Source organism: Solea solea, chromosome 15, assembly GCF_958295425.1.
Source record: "Solea solea chromosome 15, fSolSol10.1, whole genome shotgun sequence".
NCBI classification, from domain to species: domain Eukaryota; kingdom Metazoa; phylum Chordata; class Actinopteri; order Pleuronectiformes; family Soleidae; genus Solea; species Solea solea.
Window position 1 is genome coordinate 20,066,291 of NC_081148.1, and position 23,687 is coordinate 20,089,977.

At 40.4% G+C, this 23,687-nt stretch overlaps 1 protein-coding gene across 1 annotated transcript; it reads left to right on the top strand.

Annotated features, from left to right (window-relative positions):
• The first annotated feature begins 353 nt into the window (after positions 1 to 353).
• On the top strand, positions 354 to 23,041 carry myofl (myoferlin like). Its single transcript, XM_058651920.1, has 53 exons — positions 354 to 651; positions 1,072 to 1,127; positions 1,246 to 1,337; positions 4,689 to 4,797; positions 4,900 to 4,999; positions 6,584 to 6,747; positions 7,008 to 7,136; positions 7,313 to 7,375; positions 7,478 to 7,528; positions 7,683 to 7,713; positions 7,799 to 7,914; positions 8,039 to 8,165; positions 8,261 to 8,364; positions 8,456 to 8,524; positions 8,746 to 8,789; positions 8,878 to 8,960; positions 9,055 to 9,179; positions 9,290 to 9,403; positions 9,675 to 9,852; positions 10,820 to 10,944; positions 11,063 to 11,172; positions 11,309 to 11,501; positions 11,584 to 11,739; positions 11,947 to 12,078; positions 12,164 to 12,327; positions 13,168 to 13,282; positions 14,278 to 14,380; positions 14,474 to 14,613; positions 14,706 to 14,870; positions 16,240 to 16,327; positions 16,541 to 16,618; positions 16,787 to 16,968; positions 17,060 to 17,218; positions 17,459 to 17,560; positions 17,733 to 17,894; positions 17,991 to 18,156; positions 18,240 to 18,310; positions 18,442 to 18,456; positions 18,543 to 18,641; positions 18,963 to 19,091; positions 19,479 to 19,634; positions 19,742 to 19,833; positions 19,965 to 20,135; positions 20,271 to 20,419; positions 20,572 to 20,711; positions 20,839 to 20,927; positions 21,017 to 21,112; positions 21,219 to 21,360; positions 21,602 to 21,701; positions 21,871 to 22,064; positions 22,157 to 22,266; positions 22,350 to 22,497; positions 22,680 to 23,041. The coding sequence occupies exons 1-53, from the start codon at positions 564 to 566 to the stop codon at positions 22,716 to 22,718; spliced, it is 6,123 nt and encodes a 2,040-aa protein (XP_058507903.1). The 5' UTR covers positions 354 to 563; the 3' UTR covers positions 22,719 to 23,041.
• Positions 23,042 to 23,687: the final 646 nt, after the last annotated feature.

Below are 23,687 nucleotides of genomic sequence, written 5' to 3' on the forward strand. Positions count from 1 at the left end.
CTTGAGTTACATGTGGAATAACCCTTTACTTCATAATGCAGTTAGTTTTTAGTTTATCTAGCTGTAAGAAATGTTCAATTAAAAAAGTTAGAATATGCAGTCTCTCTGGTCATCCAAGTCGTTAGGTGGTGCTGTAGCCGCCTGAAACTGCAGCCTCCGGTACTGCAGACACATACTATTGATTTTTTTTTCTGTGGCGATGATGGCCACTGTGGGGCGCTGTGGGACAACAGAGGATGACCATGGCAATTGACCTGGACAATTTGGTGAAACAACAAAAATAAATCGAATTGATTTCGATAAAACTTTAAGAAATTGACTTTTTTTTAAAAAAGAAAAACGTGTGACAGTCATTCTGCTCTAATTATCTATTATTACTATTTTAAAGCCTTTGTCCTGCAGTCATTGTTGTGACTCATAAGCTACCCTCCGGTTTTATCCTCTCTTCTTCGCACACACATCCGAGCCTCTCAGTTCCTTCTGTCACCTTTCCATGACTTGCTGTGGAGTATGATGTTGTTGTTTTTTGGTTTCTTCTTTGAATAAAATCGGACTTTATTAAAATGCTGCGGGTCATTGTTGAGTCCGCAACTGGGATCCCCAAAAAGAAACTTGGAAATCCAGATCCAATAGCTGCCGTTGTCTTCAGAGGTGAGAGCTTTTTCTGATGCTTCATGTATACCAGTGACTTACATTTTTCTATTTGATGTCGTTTTTATGGCACTTTTATTGTCATCTTTTAAGTGTCTGGACATGACTTTTGCACTCAAATGTAGCAGCATGTTACTGCATCATTCCTTGGATTTGGCAGAAACTCATTCAAAAAATACTTCAATCCTTATAAGGTCAGAGTGACCCCACAGAGAAGCTGCTTTGTTTATCTCTTTTACACAGGTTTCCTTAGTATTTTAACGGACAAACCTTAAAAAAAGGATATGCAGCAGTAGAAACAAGACAACACAAAAGCAGTCACTAATCCCAGAACACCAGGCAAAAAAAACATAAATAATAAATAAGGGGTTCATTTTTGACTGATGTGTTTCTCAAAGTGATTTTTCTTTGTGCTCACAGGTGAAAAGAAGAAAACCAAAGTGGTCGACAATGAACTGAATCCCACCTGGAATGAAGTAAGTGCTGCCATAACACATAATAGTATGCATTATGGATGAAGTGACCTGCCAGCTGTTATTACTGCTGTTTGCATAACTGTATATTACTGAGACAGTGTCTTCCTTATAATTACAGGTGCTTGAATTTGACCTGAAATGCTGTCCCCTGGATGCTTCGTCATTCATCAGCGTGGTAGTGAAAGACTACGAGACAATTGGCAAAGATAAGTATGTGAATTAAAAAAAAGCATCACACATTGAAATGACCACATTTAACCATGTTATAACAGGTTTTTGATTCATCGCTGCACGTATTTACGGCGATAAAAACATCCTTACTTGACTTAACATGTTTTCTGCTAAATATCAGTACAAACCAGGTTTGTCCTAAACCACGCAGATGTGCTCATGACATTTTTTTCTGTGGTGAATAAATACGTGACCTTATTCTGGCCTTGCGGTGTGACAAACCAGCACACTTTCTTTGTGCAGAGAGTTTTTAAGTAATGAAAACTTCTCCATGGCAACATGAGGGGCAGTCATTCCAAATAAAACCCCTTTTCCCCCCAAATAAACAAACGCACATGTATCATAATGTGGAGCAGGTAATGTCTGAAGTAAAAAAAAAAACGAGAAAATGCCTGTTTCTTTACATTTCTCAGCTTGAAAACATTTATTATTATCTTTTCCCAGGGAGTACGTAGAGGTGCATGTTTTAACTTCACCAAGCTGTGTAACCACAGGGCTCACTGTGACCGTGTCAGGACTTGCAGCGTCAGTCATGATGGTGCTTTGTTTCCTTCACAAGAGCACTGCAGCAGCTCTTAAGCAAGGAATGTTGCCTTAAAAGGAAAGGATAAATTCCCCTTTCACTTTCCACAATAGACTCACTCTGCACACTTATTATTCATAACTCTATTTTAATTTCGTTAATTATATTACACTACACTTGTCTTTGTGATATTATTGGGTTATTGGGTTTGCATGCAGGAAGAGCCGTTAAGTTGTAATGTTTCCACTCAGTCATCATAGTGTCTGACTGTGTATTGAATACATTTATTTTGAGGACATTCATAGACATAATGCATTCCATAACCCCTTACCCTAACCTAAGCCATCATAACTAAATGTCTAACCCTAACCCTAACCTAAACCCACTTGTAACCCTAACTCTAAAACCAGGTCTTAATCCCCAAAAGTCTCTTTAAAGGGTGACACACACACACGCAAACTTGTTTTTGTATCGTAGTAAGGACACATCATTGACATAATGCATTTCCTAGCCCCTTACCCTAACCTTAACCATCATAACTAAGTGCCTTAAGCCTAACCCCAACCCTTAAACCAGGTCGTAACCCTGAAAAAGCCCTTTAAAGATAGGTGTTTAGGATTTTGGAACTCACAAAGATATAAATACAAATACCCACACACACACACATTTTTCCATGATCGCTCTCTGTACCACATGAGTGTCTCCTGGCTCGTCATTGGCACACGGTGGTGATGACTGGTCATATTTCAGCCTGTATTGTTTTGCAAAAACGAAGCAGATTTAGAGGGAAGTGTTCTTCCTTGGCGACTCATTGAGAGCACAGTGAGAAATCTAGAAAATCTTTGAAAGGAGAGTCAGGAAGGAGAACATCTAATCTGTAATAACATCATGATAGACTGTACTGATTGCTTAGTTTTTTGTTTTTTTCCCCTCTGCTCCAAAATTAATCTTGTCTTCTGTAGTGGAAAATGTGTCCCTTTGCCAGGAATATACTGTAAGCTTCTGGCTCTTTTCACTGTAGTTAAAGACAGTGGAAAAGACCCAAATGCTTTAAACTAGACTTAAATATTTTATTTCCTGGAGAGCTAAGTTAACAAATGTATAAATATTTATAAATGTTTTGACCCCCTCTAAATTTAGATTATTATTAAAGGGGAATACATTCAAATTCAACTGTACTTTCGACTTCAAATATGCAGCTAATCTGGATGATTTCCAACAGCAAATGTGCTGGCATGCAGTCAACTCAACTCAGCTGAACTCATTTATAGAGCAGTTTTAAAAAAACAACCAGGAATGACCAAAGTGCTGTGCAGAAAAGACCAAATCAACAAAAGAGTACAATAATACTACACTGCACCACTCACTGTATACAACACAAAAACAACGCAAATCCAGGTCAACCTGAATTAAAAGCCAAGGAGATAAAGTCAGAATGTATTCAAAGCACATTTAACAATCTCCAGGATCTGGGCACATTTGATGGACCCGGTGGTGCCAAAGTCGAGGGGCTGCAACTGCAATAGGTGCCAGGATGTTTAGGGATTTAAAAACAAAGACTAACATTTGAAAATCAATCCTGCTGTTAATTAATTTGGTTATGGAGTTTGTTTATTCTTCTTGAAGTAGTTTGGACTCCCAAAAGGCATCTTACTAAAACACATTCAGATAGAGACTGTTGCATAGCAGAGTTTATATCTAAGGAGCTTAAACTTCATTCAGGAAGAGAATTTGTGAAGCACTCGCTGACTGTGGAACTGTTCAGAAAGAACACAGTCAATTCATTTTGTACATAAGTGCATCTTCTTATTCACAAGTAAGAGTCCGTTATGACACATTGGTTTGCTGCTGAGTATGCAAAACTCCTTTAAAGACATGTGGCAAGAGGTCTCGGAACAGAAAGTAAACTCAATTTACCCAGAGAAAGTTTTCTGTATTTCAATCTGTGGCGTGAGACTGTGGAATAGTATAGACGTGGAAACAAACATCCAACTGTTTCAAAATCCTGTACATACAAGCTACATGAATGGAGAGGGGGCGTAAAACATGGCAGGTGTTACTGTTTACTTATTTAATTCTTTATTTATTTGTGTTCATTATTGCGCGGTCCTTTTGTTTTTATTTTCTATAAATGCAGACACAGAAAAATAAAAAGGCACGTTATCATTTCTTGATTAAGATGTGAAATTATAGTTATTTACTTGCATTCCTGAACAGGTTTATTCATTTGTTTGTTTGTCTGTTTCTTTTACATCATTCAAATAAACTTGCCATGCTGCTCCTTCTCCTTGCCTTGCTTCTATATTTGTCCTCCTTATAAATGGGCACAGACCGCCCAGCACATGCCTGTGGTAAAAGTTAATTGCTTCCATCTCTCAGGGTTCTTTATTTATTTATTTTTTTTACAATTTTTCCTTGTTGTGTAGCAAACTCACTTTCTCTCATAAGCTGTAACTTGCTGTAACAGTAGCGAGGAAAATTAGTCCTCATTTTGTCTGGGATGATTGTGAAAAATTCTTGACTCATTGTGGTTATTAATTACAATTATGTCTGGTTGGGCGACAGAGTAACAGTGTAGGTGTTGTTGCTCACTTGTTCATATGTGAAGAAGTGAAATTGGGAAGTGGAAACCAACTGATTCAGAGTGCCAGGCAATGACAGCAACGAAAACCCTCACCACAACATCCCTCCCTATTGTTTTTTTCTTCTAGCCACTCATCCTTGCTGCGCTTTTAAACAAAGGTTATTGTTTTGCTCCAGCTGTGTTGGTTCACTTGTTGAAGTTTGTGTGACTGTCTGCTTTTCAGATTCATTGGCTCGGCAAGAATCTCTCTGAAAGAGTTGGCCAATGGTCAAGTGAGATCCCTCCCATCCAAGAATGTGCCCTTGGTCAATGAGAAACAACAGGCTATTGGGGTGAATAACAGGGTTTAATGACATTTCTTTAAAAATGAATTTGCAAAGATAATTTGAGATGATCATGCTGATTGAGAGAGAACACCTTATTTTTTCTTTTAGGCAAATATTAACTTGCTGATTGGGTATGAGCCACCTGCCAACACCACACCAAACCTAAACGAGCAGCCAGACGGAGACATGTCCCGCAATGTGGATGATGGTACGTAGAATTACAAGATATGCTAATGTGGTAGAGTTCAAGATATATGATTTAATGGATGATTTAATACCTTATTTTAGATTGTATTTGCCACTGAGAATGCCGGCAAGAAACATTTTTCTACATCAATAGGCAAAAAAAATACATATAACACAAAAGAAAGGAGTCTTCTCCTCTGTCTGTCTGTCCTGGCCTTGTGAACTCAATACCTCAAGAACACCTAAAGGAAATTTCTTCTAATTTTGTTTAAATTAGACTCATTGATAAACTGATTCAAATTTGGTAGTCAAAGGATTAAAGGCCAAGGTCACTGTAATGTCACAAACCCTATCTTTGGCTTGTAAAAGCAAAACCTCAGTATCATCTCCTTGGAATCCTTTTAAATTAAATTTGTCACAGATTTCAGTTTATAGACTGAGGATTAATGGTCCAGTTTATTGTTAGAAATTGAAGTATATTTTAAATAAGTGTTTTAATAGTTGTGAAATACAAAAAAAAAAGGCTGTGTTTTATCTTGCGCTTCCATGTTTCTACAGCTGCCCTAACTGTAGACAAAACAAGCAGTGTGTGTGTGTGTGTGTGCGTTTCATGTTTTTAAACAAAAGCTTATTACAAAAAGAGAAGAACTACATCCTTTTTGGTCTGTGAAGGTGACCTTGTGTCCCTGATGTTTGGGAAAGGGTTGACTGTGCAGAGGATATTTGCGTGGCTCAAGATTTGAATTCTTTTAAATACGAGCACTGAGCAGTAATTTTAGTCAGTATTTTTCATTTGAAAGAAAAACCGCAGTAAACATTAAAGCTGTAGTGTGTAACTTTTAAAGGACAAATAAAGGTTGGTTGCATTTAAACCACTCAATGTCAAATGAGTTCACACTCTGATGATTAAGCTCCACATGACTCTCTCTGCGTTTGTCAGTGTAACAGTGTTTTGTTTTACGCGTCACCTGGCAACATTTTTGTCACACCACGACTGACAGAGGGAAGGAAGAAGCACGACAGCTGTTCTAGTAAAGTTACACACTGGAGCTTTAAAATGGAAGCGTTCTTTAAGAACATGGTTCTGTTGCTATATTCTCTCTGGTTATAGTCATCAAGAATGTCAAGTCTTTCTCCATCAATCATCCGTTCATGATGGATACAAATTGAACTCAGAGAACAATACAATGAATTTACAGATTTATGTTTGAATTGAGGGATGCACGGTTGGTGTAGTGGTTAGCGCTCTTGCCTTTGCAGCAAGAAGACCCGGGTTTGAACCCCGGCTGGAACAAGGGCCTTTCTGCATGAGTTTGCATGTTCTCCCTGTGTGTGTGTGGGTTTTCTCCGGGTTCTCCGGCTTCCTCCCACAGTCCAAAAACATGCAATATGGGGATTAGGTAAATTGGACACCCTAAATTGACCACAGGTGTGAGAGTGAGAGTGAATGGTTGTTTGTCTGTGTGTGTGTGTGTGTGTGTGTGGCCCTGCGATGGACTGGCAAACTGTATTGCCCTATGTCAGCTGAGATTGGCACAGCACCCCCCGCGACCCTCTGCTGGAGGATAAAGCGGTAGATGATGGATGGATGTTTGAATTGTGACAGGAGGCAGTGATGAGGGGGAAGAGGGGGAAGAGGGGGAGACAGACGTGGACGGAAGTCCTCGATCTCCCACTTTGCCAAACCAGCCTGGGAAGCCCAGCCACAAGCCACTGCGTCTCAGCCGTAAGAGACACAGAGCGTTAGCCAACAAGCCTCAGGACTTCCAGGTATTGTTTAAGTTGTCATTACCATGTTCCTGGATAATGTAAATGCCAGTTTAGAGAGAATTACTTTTGTTAATCACATGAATGACAGCTGAGTTTGCCTCTGTGAGTAATAACTCCCCCATGATAGAGAACACCCAAAATTTGACTCATATCTTTTTCTTTAAGTAAGATATTTTGGTTTTCGTTACCTTTTCAAAAATAATCCAGGTTAAGTGTCACATAATTGTTCAGCTGCCACACTTGATGTTTACAACGTCCAGATCCGTGTTCGGGTCATTGAGGGTCGACAGCTGCCTGGCAACAACATCAAGCCAGTGGTTAAGGTGAACGCATGCGGACAGACCCACAGGACCAGAATAAGAAGAGGAAGTAACCCATTCTATGATGAGGTAATACAACCTATGTCACACAAAATGCTTCCCTTCTTAAAATAAATATTATTCACTTATGGTGTGTTTTCAACTGCTCTACACGCCTCGCCTCGGCGAACTACTGTATAAGCATAAATGGTGTTTGACATCAAACTATACACGAAAAATACTCAATACAACATTTTGTCTCTCAGATGTTTTTCTACAATGTCAACATGCTGCCCTCTGAACTGTTGGACGAGAGCGTTAGCCTCCGGGTGCGTGGATAATTCTTTTAATAATTTCTTTTTTTTTCATGCTTTTAAAACAAAATTCCTTTTGCATTTGCTAAAAGAAATATTCCCACATTTCCTTGACAGGTTTATGACTCGTTCTCCCTCAGAGCTGACAGTCTAATGGGAGAGTTCAAGGTATTCCAATTCGAGTTCCTCTCAGTCACAGTCTCTGTTTGTTTTAAATTGTGCCTTTTAATGATTTGTCACTCACTATTGAAGCAGTAGAGCAGATTTGTCGCTTAAACACAAATGTCTTTCCTGCCTTTTCTTTCTTTCCTGTGTCGCCCAGTTGGATGTTGGCTACATCTATGATGAACCAGGTCAGTGTTTTTCCATGTAAAAGTACATTTGTGTGTATAATATGAAGATGTTTGAACATATTATATAATATTATACTATGTCTAGGTCATGCCATAATGAGGAAATGGCTTCTCCTGAGTGATCCTGATGACTCCAGCTCAGGGGCCAGAGGTTACCTGAAAGTTAGCTTGATTATTGTTGGCACTGGAGATGAGCCACCAGTATGAGCATAATTGTTATTCACCATTATCATCACATTGCCCACAAATGACTACACGCAGAGCATAGGTCAGTGCTGAAACTCCTCTCCTCTCCTCTCCTCTCCTCTCCTCTCCTCTCCTGCAGTCCGATAGGAAGGAGACGAGTGAGGAGCAGGACGACATAGAAAGCAATCTGTTGTTGCCAGCCGGTGTCACAGTGCGATGGGCTACTCTAAGTCTGAAGGTTTACCGTGCAGAGGATATGCCGCAGAGTAAGTGATGCCACATTTCTCCACACCCTGCGGCATTGTTTTGTCAAATCTGTTCAGTGCGTTCACCTGTATTTATAAAATGCTTTCTTCTGCAGTGGACGACGCTTTTGCTCAAACAGTGAAACAAGTCTTTAGAGGAGATGGGAACCGGAAAAATTTGGTGGACCCATATTTAGAAGTCACCTTTGCTGGGAGGAAGGTATTTCATGTTTAAAATTTTTTTGTTTTTTTTTAAATAAATATTATTGTGTGAGTTTTGTTCAATTCGCAATCATATTTTTTTGTTTTAGCTGTGCACCAAGATCATTGAGAAAAATGCCAATCCAGACTGGAATCAAATCATCAATCTCCAAGTCAAGGTGCAAAAGATGCATATTACAGTTGATTTGAACTGTGAAAACACATTTCCTGAAATCCCCTCCTCTCAAAACAGTAAACACAAACCCCTTAAAATTTAAGCTACACTCACAAAACATGTTTAAATGTATCTTGCAAAATCAAACAATTGCTTAAAAAGCATTAAAAAATGAAAATCTCTTCAACCTTTAGCACAAATTAACATATACTTCTGCCCCTGTAGTTCCCATCTATGTGTGAATGCATCAAGCTGACTATGTATGACTGGTAAGAGCTGGAAATCATTCAGAAACAGAATACGCGCAGTTACTCTACATCCTAACTCGTATTTGACATGTTGACTTCATCTCGGCAGGGATCGCCTGACCAGGGACGATGCCATAGGGACAGTATTTTTGAAGTTAAGCTCAATGTCTGCTCCTGGTGGAGAAATTGACGGTAATCATAGCAGTTATTCTGTAATAATTATGAAACAATTGTTTTTAATGTGATGTTTCCCCCTTTATGCATCTGTCTTACTTTATTGTTGTAGGAAGCACTGCAGTATCAGAGGTTGGTTTTCTCCCAGCTTTTGGGCCGTGCTATGTCAACATGTATGGAAGCCCCAGAGAATTCACTGGACTGCCCGACCCATACGAGGAACTTAACAAGGGCAAGGTAGTACAACTCCTTCAGGTTCCAGAGTTTACTCTGGGGTATTTCGTCTTTATCATCATGATAATATGTACATGATCTCTCCATAAACCTTCCATTTGGATGTGTTGCAGGGTGAAGGCGTCTCCTACAGGGGGAGGGTCCTTGTTGAACTGTCCACTAAGCTGGATGAGAAGATTGATAAATATGTTGATGACATCTCCAGCGATGACATCCTGGTGGCACAGGTTAAACACCTAAATCCTTAAGAAGAAGGACACACTGTTTTAAACCCAGAAGTTTTTTCACGAGACTTTCATAAGAGTTGTCTTGTCAGAAACAGACGTGAAAGTAACTGTTATTTTTCAAGATTGCAGATTATATTGGGGTCACGAAAAACTGATGTAAAGCACCATACAAATATTAATATTATTATAACTGCAAGTGAGAAGAAAGTAGAATATTTTTTCACCACTAACACTGTAACATCTTCTTTTTTTTTTTTTTATTTGAGTATAGAAATACCAGCGGAAGAGAAAGTTCTCCCTGTGCGCTGTGTTTCACAGTGCCTGCATGCTCCAAGAGCCGGGCGAACCAATTCAATTCGAGGTCAGCATTGGTAACTATGGTAACAAGCTGGACTCCACCTGCAAGCCCCTGGCTTCCACCACCCAGTACAGCTATGCTGTGTTTGATGGTATGAAAAAACAAGTCTGCATGGATTGTGTTATGATGTTAAACATGTTATAATCTGTAATCTGGCCCATGACTTTGACCACAAGCAGTTTGACGGTGAATTACACATTTTTTCAAGACCACAGAGGATGTCTGTGGTCTTGTCTGTACTGGTTATCTTTTTGAGACTTACAAGGGAGCTAATCCCAATTAGCATTGAGTGAGAAGATGGGAATACCCTCTACAGGTGCCAGACTTCCACAGAGACAATTACACCTACAGTCAATTTAGAGTCTGACATTAACTGAACCTCAATCTGGATGTCTTTGGCCTGCGAGTGCTTTAGCCTTGAGGAAACACAAACACAGAACTTGCACACAGAAGAAGAACTTGAAACTTCCCCATCAAATCCAGATTCTAACTAATTCTAATTCTTCTCTAAATATATTTTAATTAAAAGTGCAGTTTGTAAGCATTAGTGACATCTAATGGCATCAGAGAAATATGGTGGCCTTCACATGCCAGAAATGATCTCATTCTATATTTATTGCACAGTAAGATTCTGCTTTAAAATGTGAAACACACACTATGGCTGGTTTTTCAGTTATATAAAGTGTATATTAAAGATAACAAGAACCAAATGAACCCTGTGATTGACTGGTTACCTCTCCAGGGTGCACCCGGCCTTTTGCCCCCATGTCAGCTGGCATTGACACCAGCGTCCCCCACAACACTCATATGGAGGATAAAGCTGGCGAAGATGAATGAATGAATGAATGAATGAATGTAAAACCACATGATTTTAATGTTCATACAATTTACACTTATACAAACATTCTAATGGATAGTATATTAAATTTCTGCTGTAACAGTGGCCCTTGGGCAGTTATGTGTGTAAGTCTGTGTTTTTCCGCGGCCATGAGGATTATGTGGTGAACTCTTTAAACTGTATTTAAAATGACTGGGTGTATTTATTTTGTATCCCACAGGTAATCACTACTATTACCTTCCCTGGGCGAACACTAAGCCTGTAGTGATTCTCACCTCATACTGGGAAGACGTTAGCTACCGCCTGTACGCTGTCAATGTCCTCCTCTCCGTTGCTGAAAGACTGGTGAGCAGAAGTCGTTGGCAGCGTCTTCCCAAATGTTGCACTTTAATTTTACAAACAGACTGACGTATGCAATCTGACGTATGTAATCTCCACTTATCTGTCGTTGTAATTTATTCAGGAGTCCCATCTCATTTCTTTAAAAACTGCCATCTTGGCAAAGATGCCGGAGGCACGTTTGGTAGAGATTTGGCTCAAACTCGTCAACCACATGATTGAGGATCTAAACAGGTAAATACATCATAATGTATTTCTGTTATCACATTATATTGTAACGTTGCATTACTGTAATGTGGTCAAATACATGTACAGGTCTCTGTTTGGACTGAATTCCGTTGTCCTTTGACTTTGGTGTTTGTTCTGACAGTGTTCAGCTCCCAGTGCTGGAGGGTCAGCCCAACCTGACTGCTCTGGACCTTCAAATAAAAAACCTGCGTGATGCCACTGTGAACAACATGAGTGAGATGGCCATTCGAATGAGAGAAGACGCCACAGATGTTAAGGCCACTGTCAGTGACATTGAAGACTGGCTGGACAGAATCAAGCAGATGGCAGAAGAGGTTAGAGAAAACTATTTTCTAAGTTTGCACGACATGACTGAAACCTGATTTATGTCACTGAAGTGTTTTGCATCTCCATTAGCCTCAGAGCAGCATGCCAGATGTGATCATCTGGATGTTGAGAAGAGAGAAGCGAGTGGCTTTTGCCCGGGTCCCAGCGAACCAGATCCTGTTTGCCCCCGTTAGTGAACAAGCCTGTGGCAAACACTGTGGAAAGACACAGACCATCTTCATGCAGGTACAAGGCCAATTAACATGACATGACCTTGAATGAAATAGCATGTACCCAAACCATAAAATAGCCCCAAACTAAAATTGGACAAAAGATTGTGGACATTAGTCTATCTTTTGGGGGAGAATGGCCAGTGTGAAAATTGACTACGCAGTTTGATTCAAGAACGTTACAAGTGGAGCAATTACCAGTAACTAAATCCATATTTTTTAGTACCCCATGGACAAAAACAAAGGTATGAAGATCCCGGTGCAGCTGCGGATCAACATGTGGCTCGGCCTCTCTGCCCATGAGAAGAAGTTCAACAGCTTTTCCGAAGGGAACTTCAGTGTGTACGCTGAAATGGTACAGTTGCTAAACAGGATATGAGCTCTTTTCTTTTTTTTTTGCTCATATTTAAGCTGATACTGGAATGTTGTTATCTCTGCAGTATGAGAACCAGGCTCAAGTGTTTGGGAAGTGGGGAACCACTGGACTCGTGGGTCGCCATAAATTCTCCGATGTGACCGGAAAGGTGAAACTCAAACAAGAGCGTTTCCTTCCACCACGTGGATGGGAATGGGATGAAGACTGGCTTATAGACCCTGATCGTTGGTGGGTTTTATGTTGCTCAATTCGTTATGCTTGCAAGCACACAGGACACTGCATTGATTTCAATTCATTTGTACAGCCTAACCAAAACCTTATCCCAAATCTTAGCCCTATCCAGTTAATGCCCAACAGTAACCTTAACCTAACTGCAATCTATTTTTGCCCTAACTTTAACCAGAGCCTCGCAAATGTAGGTTCTGTCTCACCAGATCCAGGTTTTAAGCATAAAAACTACTACTCTGGACAAGGTTAGTGTGCACACACAGGTTTACATCACTGTTCTTCTCTGCCCTAAACTTAATCAGTTCCCCAGGTATTAGGTTCTGCTTCATTAGGACCATGCTTTGGTCTCCATGAGGACTACTGGTCCTGACAAGGTCAGTATTTATGCCAGAAAAGGTCCTAAATAGGCGACAAATACAGTTTAAAGTATACACACACACAAACAGCTCTGGAGGAGTCAGGGCAAAGTCTGTTTTGAGCACTAACATCCTGTTGCCACTGTGCAGTTGAACAAGCTCCAAATCATTTAAAACAAATCTAAACTCTGTTAACCGGCAGCAGTTATGATGAGTTGCTCCAGCCACTGAACAGACTAAATATAAACACAAATACAGGAAATGAAAAGGAATTTCAGCCAGTGTTTTTTTTTCTTTTTTCGGGGAAAGGGTCTCCTTCCCCCTCTCCCTAAGTGCCTCCTTCATCTGATGTGTTTACATTCCCCACTGAGGGACATGTAAATAACTAGCGCTCTGGTCATTTATGTTGCTCTGGGTTGTTTATCATCCTGCATTGCTGCAATGTTCGTCACAAAGCCTCTTGCTGTCATGTTTTTTTCTACAGCGTGTTGACAGAAGCTGATGCTGGCCACACAGAGTTCACCGATGAAATATTTCACAATGAAACACGTTTTCCTGGTGGGGATTGGAAACCTGCTGCGGAGCCGTACACAGATGTGGTATGATAGACACTGCATACATACAGTGTACACACCTCTGGGACATTTTCTGAAAATAATGTGGGTTAAGATAACAGGACCAAAGCCTGTCTAGTCCTGCTTGTGTTTAGTCTAGGGTTGCCAACTTCCTGATAAGAAAAGAAGGAACAGTTATACTCAGTTACATTATGTAACTGAGTATAACTGTAAAGTGTAATATGAAACTTACATATTACACTTTACTCACTACTTCCCCCCCGATATACTGCACTTAAGACAGGCTACTTTGCCACCCACACACTTCACACTTCGATATAATGCTTTTATTATGTTTTTGCAATTTTCTTTTCGCCTGAGCAGTATCCACATATCGCAGTATCCACATATCGCCACATCTCCGTTGCTATGATACCCAGGAAAGACAGATAGATTGAGAGGGCCTGACAGCAGGAGGACGGTTTTATTTTCCCACATACAAATCGTTACTGGACTAATGTGTAATTTGGTTTTGCACTGACTTGATAATCAAAAATAAGGAACAAAGTGAGTCTCCGTATCTGTTTAATATGGAACAGAATTCTTATTTTAAGGAACGGTTGGCAACCCTAGTTTAGTCTTATCAGTTTCTTTTGTGCTAGTATTTATTCTCAGCAGTGTGTTCTTGTGACGTTTCACCTCTATCTCTCTTAGTATGAGAAGTTAGACATCTTGAAGAAAAGAAAACTTTCATGAGGGTTAATCAAAGTTAGGACGTCACTTTTGGTAACATTACCAAACTGAACATTACCTGAGCTTAAATAACTTGAATCTGCTTCTATTTCTCTTTATTTTGCTCCTATGTCTCACAACTAGTACTTCAAACCAGCGTGTGTCTTCACATAACATTGAGAGGATTTAATATTAAAGTAATGTTGTGTTTATTAGGGTTGCAGCAAAGAAAATTTTATTTTGTGGATGACACAATTAAAGAGATGTACATGACATAAATGAACAGCAGTGTTTTTTTTGTTGTGTAGAATGGAGAAAAGGCTCAGAGCCCAGCAGAGTTTGACTGTCCTCTTGGATGGAACTGGGAAGATGAGTGGAGTTTTGACAGCAACAGAGCTGTAGATGAGAGAGGTAACATGGAAACTGGAGCTTAAATGTGTGATCACTATCTTTACGTTTGAAGTATTTTGTGTCTAACACAGCGTGTGTGACTTGTGACGTTAGGTTGGGAATATGGTGTCACCATTCCTCCTGACGATAAGCCCAAATCTTGGGTGGCTGCAGAGAAGATGTACCACGTCCACCGCAGGAAGAGACTCACGCGGCGTAGAAAGAAGATTTCTGATAAAGTGGCTACTGCTGAAGTGAGAAACTGGTAGATGGTAGAAAGAGTCAATGAGAGCGATACGATGATTGCAGTGCATCTCATATCTTCATGTCCTTGTCTTTTGCTTAGCGACAAGAACCGGGGGAAGGTTGGGAATACTCGTCACTGATTGGTTGGAAATTTCACAGGAAGGAGCGATCCTCTGACACATTTCGCCGCCGCTGCTGGAGGAGAAAGATGATCCCATCAGACTGCATCGGGGCGTCCGCCATCTTTGGATTGGAAGGGGCATTAGTGAGTCTTAGAGCTGCAGTCAGTGATATTGTTTAGTTAAAGGACCACTGTGTAAGAACTAGCGACATCTAATGGCGAGACTGTAGACTGCAACAAACTGAGGACTCCCTTTCCTATGTACATCAGAGAACTAACACATCCCAGAAAGGAAGCCATCATCAACAAGTACATTGAGCTGTCTTATCAGACATGAGGTTTTAAAGTATTATTTATATAGATTGTAAAACTTAAGGTCATAGTCATGTAAGATAGTGAGCCATTCTTCCTTGTTTGCAATGAAAGCTTCTGCTTCAGAACTCAAAACTGCTGGCTTTTATGTCTGTTTAGGCTGCTGTAGTGACATGGCAACGCAAAGCAGCCAGTGGAAAGCAAGCCCCCCCCTGCCTAAAGCACATATTACCCCTTCTATTACCAATCCTATTTTCGACAACAGCATGTGTACTTCTCATTATCATGTGTTGGACTGGCGATGTAGCCCTCAGCGCATCACATGTTTGTGGCGTCAGCTTCTCAGTATCATAATTCTTAAACAGTAGAATAACTGCCAGATATCGAAAGTGAAAGATCTAGGAAAAATGGGCAGAAAGAAGCACTCGCTCGTTGAACATTCTTTGACAATTCTACAGCCATAAAATCAAAATAAATCCCGGCGGCCTGATTATCATGATGGCCATAAGAGGGTTAGACCCTCCTAATGTTGCACACTGGAGCTTTAACTATAACACTGTGTTCAATAGCTCCTTTTTTATGACAGCTATCACAGATCTGGAGTGCTGGCTCAGTCTCAGGGAGTCTGACAGTAAATCTGTGACAAAACGTATCCAATCTGGTGCCAGAATTAAACAAAGAGCGTAGTTTGTGAGTAAATGGTCCGCTCACTAAATGCTTTCATTAGGTGATTCAGAACGTTTCATACTGTCCTCTTGGTAATGTAACTGAGCTTAAGTTTCGTTCAGTCAAACGGAAGAATGTGGTTACCTTTATATATTTCGAGCATTTCCTGTGGTCTTCCTCAGAAGAGTCACACGATGTTACGTGTAACATGTCCTCCTGGGGCCGCAGTGACAGACAGACAAGCCTGACTGAACTAAACTTAAGCTCAAGTTCATAACGTGAGAAAGGAGGGAAATGCCAACAGCACTAATAGACAGGAAGTTAACCAGAGGTTAGTCAAAATGTGATGCTGACAACAGCTGAGTAATATTGAAACTGTGTGCATTATATTCTTGAAAGCCCCCTACCAACATTGTAGCTGCTATTTTTCCATGTGAGTCAGATCCTCTAATAATCCTTGTGTGTGTACTTGTTCCTGTCAGACCCTGACAGGAACAAGTACTTTTTTTCCAATTCTGCATTTTGTTGTTAACAGGGCGTTGACGTGGACGAGAAGGCCAGCAAAACGGATAAAGCCAAAATATTTGGTGCCAACACACCCAACATTTCCTGCCACTTTAGCCGTAAGTCTTGACAAGTCAGATAAAATGAATTCCTGGCCCCTGGTGCTGATTAAAGTCTTCCTGCCTGGTCCTAATGCAAGATAAAAGCACTAATCACTACGTCTGGAAAGCCTGGATAAATACGTCCCCCATGTTTAATCAGCGGTGCAACGTGTGTCCTGTGAGATTATCTCGTTTTCAGTGGTGATACAGTTTGGTATTCTCACCCTCTAGGGTCTTACCGTTACCACCTGAGAGTGTACGTGTATCAGGCACGGAATCTTAGTGCCATGGACAAAGACAGCTTCTCAGGTAAAAAACGCTATCCCCATCGGTGTCGACGCTTAGCTTTTTTCTTCATCACTAGGCTGCATCCTGCAGAAGTGAAGCATTCAATCTGTGGTTTTCACATTTGCACACAAAGAAAATGAAATGTTATGATCACAATATAATACTTTTATTTATACTACTTTTCACTAGATCCCTACGCTCATGTGTCCTTCCTACATGTGAGTAAAACCACGGAAATCATTAAGGCCACTCTGAATCCCACATGGGATCAGACGCTCATCTTTGAGGACATTGAAATCTATGAGGATCCACAGAGAATTGCTCGCAACCCTCCAGATGTGGTCTTGGAGCTGTATGACAGTGATCAAGTGGTATGAGTTTAAATCATACAGACCTGTATCCTAGACAAGCATGTCCTCAGGTCCTAAATCCATGTCTGCTTGTGCATTTTTTCCAAACTAGGGTAATGATGAGGCCATGGGTCGTTGTACATGCCCCGCTTTGGTAAAACTGAACCCCAGTGTGGCTGTCACCACAAGGCTACTGTGGTTCCCAGTCATCAAAAAGGGACACACTGTTGGGGAGGTACTACTTGCTGCTGAGCTTCTGTTGAAGGACAAGGTTAGTAATTCATATATGAATGTAAATGTATTAAACTGTCCTTGGCCACTTTATTAGGTACAACTGTTATGATATACATGATTTTGAACATGATGTGGTTGTTGGTGCTGGACTGACTATTTAAGAAACTGAAGACTACACCAGGTGTCACTCCTGAAAATATTAGGTGTCCTGTGCGCCTAATAAAGTGGCGAGTGTTTAACTTCACGTTGGAGGTGATGCTGTTTCTTTGCCTCACAGGTAAAAGATGGAGATCTGCCCTTGATTCCTCCTCGGCGTGGGGAGAACCTCTACATGGTTCCACAGGGAATCCGGCCTGTTGTGCAGCTCACTGCCATCGAGGTACAATCATCAACCAACCATTTCAAACACATTGCATGATCAGACAAGACCAGCCCAGCCTGAATATTTCTCTTGTGGTTGCATTTATCATCTGTAACTTCCTTCTTTTCTCTCACCTGTCTCCCACCACGAGTTTTTAATACGTGTGTTCATGTGCTCATTTGATAACCAGGTCTTGACCTGGGGTTTGAGGAACATGAAGACCTACCAGTTGGCCACTGTTTCCTCCCCCAGTTTGATTGTGGAATGTGGTGGTGCGATCATTCAAACTGCTGCGATCAAGAACTTCAAAAAGAACCCAAACTTCCCTGGATGCGTGCTGCTTCTTAAAGTGGTACTGACCATAAAACTCTGTCAAGCATGTCCCGTTTCACATATTAAGACCTGTGTCTATATTTTTGTGTCCATTCTCTTCTTCTTCTTTATACAGCTTCTTCCCAAAGAGGACATGTACACCCCTCCCATTGTGCTGAAAGTAATCGACCACAGACCCTTTGGAAGGAAACCTGTGGTGGGTCAGTGCACCATTGACTGCCTGGACAATTTCCGTTGTGACCCGTATCGCATTAACAATGACGTCTGCATGTCTGCTAGAGGTATATACACACAACCATGAACTGTCACACATTCAAACTCACATTACAGACATTATTTTTATCCATTTCCGTTAACCTTGCAGTGGCAATGATCGCTGCTGCCCAGGGAGATGTTGTCATAGACATCGAGGAGAGACCCATCATAACAACTGAGGTAACTGACAAAATAGGTAAAAAATAATTGAGACTAGTTGTCACAGAATTACCGATAGGTTTGTAGTGGCATAAGTAATGCAGCATGTTTTTAAAGTGACAATTTCTCTCTGTTTGTTTCCCTCTTTGCAGCTTGCTGTAGAAAAGGTAAGATTTTCTACTTTCTCAGATATTTAACTGATCTGAAGCATCTTTAGAAACATTAACATCGTCCTCATCTCTCCATTCTGCAGGAGGAGGAGACAGTAGACTGGTGGAGTAAGTTCTATGCCTCTGTTGGGGAGGGTGGAAAGTGTGGGCCCTATTTGAAAAAAGGATATGACACATTACAGGTGAGAATATGTCCTCACACGTTGTGAAAAAACAGGAAATGATATTATCTCAGCACCAATAACGACCTCATGTGTTAGTTTTTCAAGCGTTGTGATTTTGTGGTTATAAACCATGTTATAGACTCGTGACCTTCTAGCCCTTTTCCAAATCAAGTGAAAAAACTTGACTTGACATAGGAGTTTTACATCTAAGTTGCGAAATTCAGGCTCATGAGTTGTATTTTTGTTTGGTACGTATTCCAAAAGATGACATGTATAATTCCCTCTCTATGATGATGATGATGATGATGTGTGTGCATTTTTGTGCCGTGTGGTTTTCAGGTGTATGAGGGTGAACTAGAAGAGGCTGCAGACTTCCAGGGACTCACTGATTTCTGCAGCACTTTCAAACTTCAGCGTGGAAAGACTGAAGATGAAGACGAGGATCCCTCAGTGGTCGGAGAGTTTAAGGTAACAGCGTCAGGTTTTATAGAACAGTCACTGTAACTCTGTGTCTGTCCGCACACATGAGGAGTCACTGTTGCACAGTTACTTTTCCTGATCTTTGTCTGCCCTCTAGTGGGCAAATTAAACGATTCGCAGCAGGATTCAGGTGTTGAGATTCATTCTGGGGAGGCTAAGAGTAACATAAGCAAAGTAAATTGATAGTGTAAAGTAATACATATATTTAATTTAGTACAACATACTCATAAATACACTTTGGATTGTCTAGCTGTGTCAGCTGTGTCAAAAGCCTGGACTGTGCTCTCATTGTTTAAGATGTTTTTCCTTTGGGGGCTCATTGTAATGTGTTTGTATATGAACACTTTATGTAAACAGCATTTTCTTCTTATACAGGGATCATTCAAGATTTACTCACTTCCTGATGATCCAGGGATGCCGGCACCACCGCGGCAGTTCAAAGAACTTCCTGAGAGTGCACCTCAGGAATGCGTGGTCAGAATATACGTAGTGCGCTGTATTAACCTGCAGCCTAAGGATACAAATGGCTTGGTGAGTTTTCATCATTCATTGCAGTTTACTTACAAATCCCTCTTTGATTCATCTACTCTATGAAGCTACTGGAGATAAATTAATGTTTTTTTGTGTTTTAATATCAGTGTGACCCATACATTAAGATTACACTGGGGAGGAAAACATTGGAGGACAGGGATCACTACAGACCAACCACCCTTAATCCAGAGTTTGGGAGGTGAGATGAGGATGTGTTCAGATTACAGAATTTATTTTCTATTTGTTCAAATGATGACCACTTTTCCATTCGCGTAGGATCGTAACAACAAAAACAAATATAGCATATGATTTGTTTACTTTTTTGCCCAGGATGTTTGAGATGTCCTGCTTCCTGCCTCAAGACAAGGACCTGAAGATCGCTGTGTATGACTTTGACTTACTGAGCAGAGATGAAAAAGTGGGTGAGACGGTCATTGATTTGGAGAACAGGCTCCTGTCTCGCTTTCGGTCCTGCTGTGGCCTGCCACAAACTTATTGTGTGTAAGTTGGCATGCTTACAGCTTCTGTGTGCTCTTGAAATATAACTACAACCACCAAATCTACAATCTCCTCTTCTTGTGTGTTTCCTGTGGTTGAGATTGACTGATGATGCTCTGATGGTGCCTTTATTCGCAGCTCAGGGATCAATCAGTGGAGAGACCAGATGAAGCCCTCACAGATCCTGCAGAACGTGGCCAAAGTGAGGGGTATTCCTCCTCCGCGCATAGAAGGGGACGGCAGCTCGCTGACTTTCTCAGGAAGGGAATATGTCCTGCAAGATTTTGGTACCGCTGATAATTGCTTATTATTTGTACAATTAAAGGTACAGTGTTTAACATTTACGAGGGTTTATCGTTTACCATTTCCAATTTCTGTCAAACTTTTCAGTTGTTTTACAGTCTTGCAGAATGTTACAGTAACGTGTGTCCTTTTGCAGAGGCCAATCTTGTGATCCACTCACACTTGGGCCCAGCCAGAGAGAGGTTGGCGCTGCATGTCCTCAGAAATCAGGGCTTGGTACCAGAACATGTGGAGACGAGGACCCTGTTTAGCTCCCATCAGCCCAATCTGTCCCAGGTTAAAACAACAGCAATTGCACTGCACTCATTTTTTCAGTAGTTACAAGCAGCTGAGCATGAGCGCACTGCTGTTTGAATTGTGTAATACCTGAGTTGATAACTTGCATTATTTCCCACAAATATAGGGACAAATCCAAATGTGGGTTGACATTTTCCCCAAAAGCCTTGGTTTGCCAGGGCCGCCATGTGATATCACTCCACGCAAAGCCAAGAAGTGAGAAAGACTTGTACTGAGCAATAATACAGTATTATTTGATAACATGATGCATGGAGCAGTGAAATATGATGGTATAATTGAAACAGGTACTTCTTGCGGGGCATCATTTGGAACACAACCGATGTCATTCTGGATGAAACCAGCATCACTGGAGAAAGAATGAGCGACATCTATGTAAAAGGGTACAACACCTTTCCCAATTGTTACCTTTAAAATTCAGTGGTATTATGTGCTTGTTTTGGGTTTTGCAATTAGATCATCTGAATGAAACATTCCTATATTTTCTAGATGGATGCCAGGTATGGAGGCGGACAAGCAGAAGACTGATGTCCACTACAGATCCTTGGATGGTGATGGAAATTTTAACTGGAGGTTCATCTTTGGGTTCGATTACCTGCCTGCAGAGCAGCTGTGTGTCGTCTCAAGCAAAGTGAGTGATGTTGTGGATCGTGGATGGATCTGTTCCTATTTATGATATTGATAATGTTTTTATTTGGTACATATTGCACTTTCATAAGGGGTATTTTATTTCATTTTCATACTTAGTTTTCATTTATTATACATATAATTACTTCTATTTTTTGTAATATGTGGTACTTTCTTTCTTGTAACTGTATATCTCTTAATAATCTGGCATGGAGCAACTGTGTAACCACATTTTGTTTTGACAGGAGCACTTTTGGAATCTGGACAAAACTGAATTTAGGATTCCTCCAAAACTGATCGTCCAGATATGGGACAATGACAAATTCTCCTTGGATGACTATTTAGGTGAAACCCTGTTATTTAGCTTTTCTTTACCTTGACCTGACAGAGTGACAGCATTGAAAGCTTATTATGATTGGTGTACTATGATTTGTGTACGCTATCTGTGCAGCAGAATGACCCCAAATTACAAATTTTTGCTGATACAATTGTTATATTCATATCTCTGTTGCAGGTTCACTTGAGCTGGACCTACTCCATATGATCCCTCCTGCTAAGACCCCAGAGAAGTGCAGCCTGAAGATGCTTCCAGCAGCGACAGTCTCAGCCATCTCCAAACAACCACGACCCAACTCCCTCTTCTCCCAGAAGTCTGTACGAGGGTGGTGGCCATGCATAATGGAACAAGATGGGAAGTCTGTGCTGAGTGTATGTTAATATTTGTAGGAGAGTTGGTTAACGTGGTTACATTTTGTTTTCCTGGTCGATTCAAATATAGTATGTATTTCCTAATTTCACAGGGGAAAGTAGAGATGACCTTGGAAATTGTGGAGGAAAAAGAGATGGAAGAGAGACCCGCTGGGAAAGGAAGGGATGAGCCCAACATGAATCCTAAACTGGACGCACCGAAGTATGAACTTTTAAAACAAAACTATAAATTGTTTAACATTAATGTAGATAATGGGAACATTGCCATTTTGGTCTCCTCAACAGCCGCCCCGACACATCATTCTTCTGGTTTACAAACCCATGCAAGACCATGAAGTTCATTGTGTGGCGTAGATTCAGATGCATTTTCATCGGAGGAATTCTTCTTCTGCTGGTCATCTTGTTCCTTGGGATCCTGTTCTACTCCCTACCTGTAAGACCACATATAATTTGCATATAATGGTTTATGAAACTACTGCAATTGTTTTAACCCATGATAACAGTGGTGGTAATTTGTCTAAAACACTTAAAGTAAAACCTCTCTGTTTTATAAGAAGGGATTTATCTTAAAAATGTGTTTTTCATTCAGTAAATCTGAAATTCCTGTGTCCACAGAATTACATCTCAATGAAGATTGTGAAGCCTTTCTCCTGAGAAACTTTGAAGAGAAGCTGTTGATCTTCCTCAGAAATATGTCGTAAAGGGCTGATTCATAATATAATAATCCAAGATGTCTGTTTTTTTGTACTATCAGTATTATGTGTGTTTGTATGCACCTTATCTTTTGTATAGCAAATATTCTTTCTACCATAACGTTTTAGAGAAATCACCAATGTCAAGGAACTGATTTTAGTAGTTTTATATAAAGAGATTCTTCATATTTTGTAATGAAACGGCATCAAACAATTCCTGTCCCTTTGGCCACTTAACACAACTGCCAGAAATTAAGATTAAAATCATATAGAACTTTGTTCGGATTCATTTGTTCATAACTTCGTTTTTTTTTCTGAGAACTGAAGCTCAAGGAAAGAACCAAATATTATTTGTATTATTCATAACTGCAAAGTGAATAAAAGGCAATGTTTACTGCAATAGAATATAAGGTAAACAAGTTCATGTAACTTCTCTCTTTTCCACTTTTTAAGTGTAAAATAGAGTTACTGGGGGGCAGGTACTTATGATCAATCAATCAATAATCAATCATTCAGTATGACACAGATGACACAGAAAAGAAAAATACAGGTAGTCTTTCTAAAAGAAGAGTGAATCCTTCCATATCAGCTCCTTATATGGCTTTATCCATACTACTATGTTTCCAAAACAAAAACAAAAAAGTATCATAATAAAGTTGAGTCGGGTCCGAGGACAATAAACAATAATGATATGAATTAATAATAATATTACATAAAATACATATACAAATTGATATACAGTGTCAATGGAGTGCTCCTTATAAAGTGAACAGTGTTACGTAGTGTAGTGTGTCTAATGTAAGATATATCTGTCATTTCATCTCAAGGATTGCGCGACAGTAGAGAGCGTTTTAGGACTTTTACCGCGGTTGCTGGGATACAAACTCGAGAGCCCGCCCCATTTTTCAATAAGTACGTTTTGATTGGTCGG

Excerpts from the sequence above, each read along its gene's own strand:
- myofl (XM_058651920.1), top strand. The coding sequence starts at position 564 with ATGCTGCGGGTCATTGTTGAGTCCGCAACTGGGATCCCCAAAAAGAAA. Across the intron at positions 7,915-8,038 it reads GCACTGGAGATGAGCCACCA|TCCGATAGGAAGGAGACGAG; the intron begins GTATGAGCATAA and ends CCTCTCCTGCAG. Across the intron at positions 11,173-11,308 it reads ATGATTGAGGATCTAAACAG|TGTTCAGCTCCCAGTGCTGG; the intron begins GTAAATACATCA and ends TTGTTCTGACAG.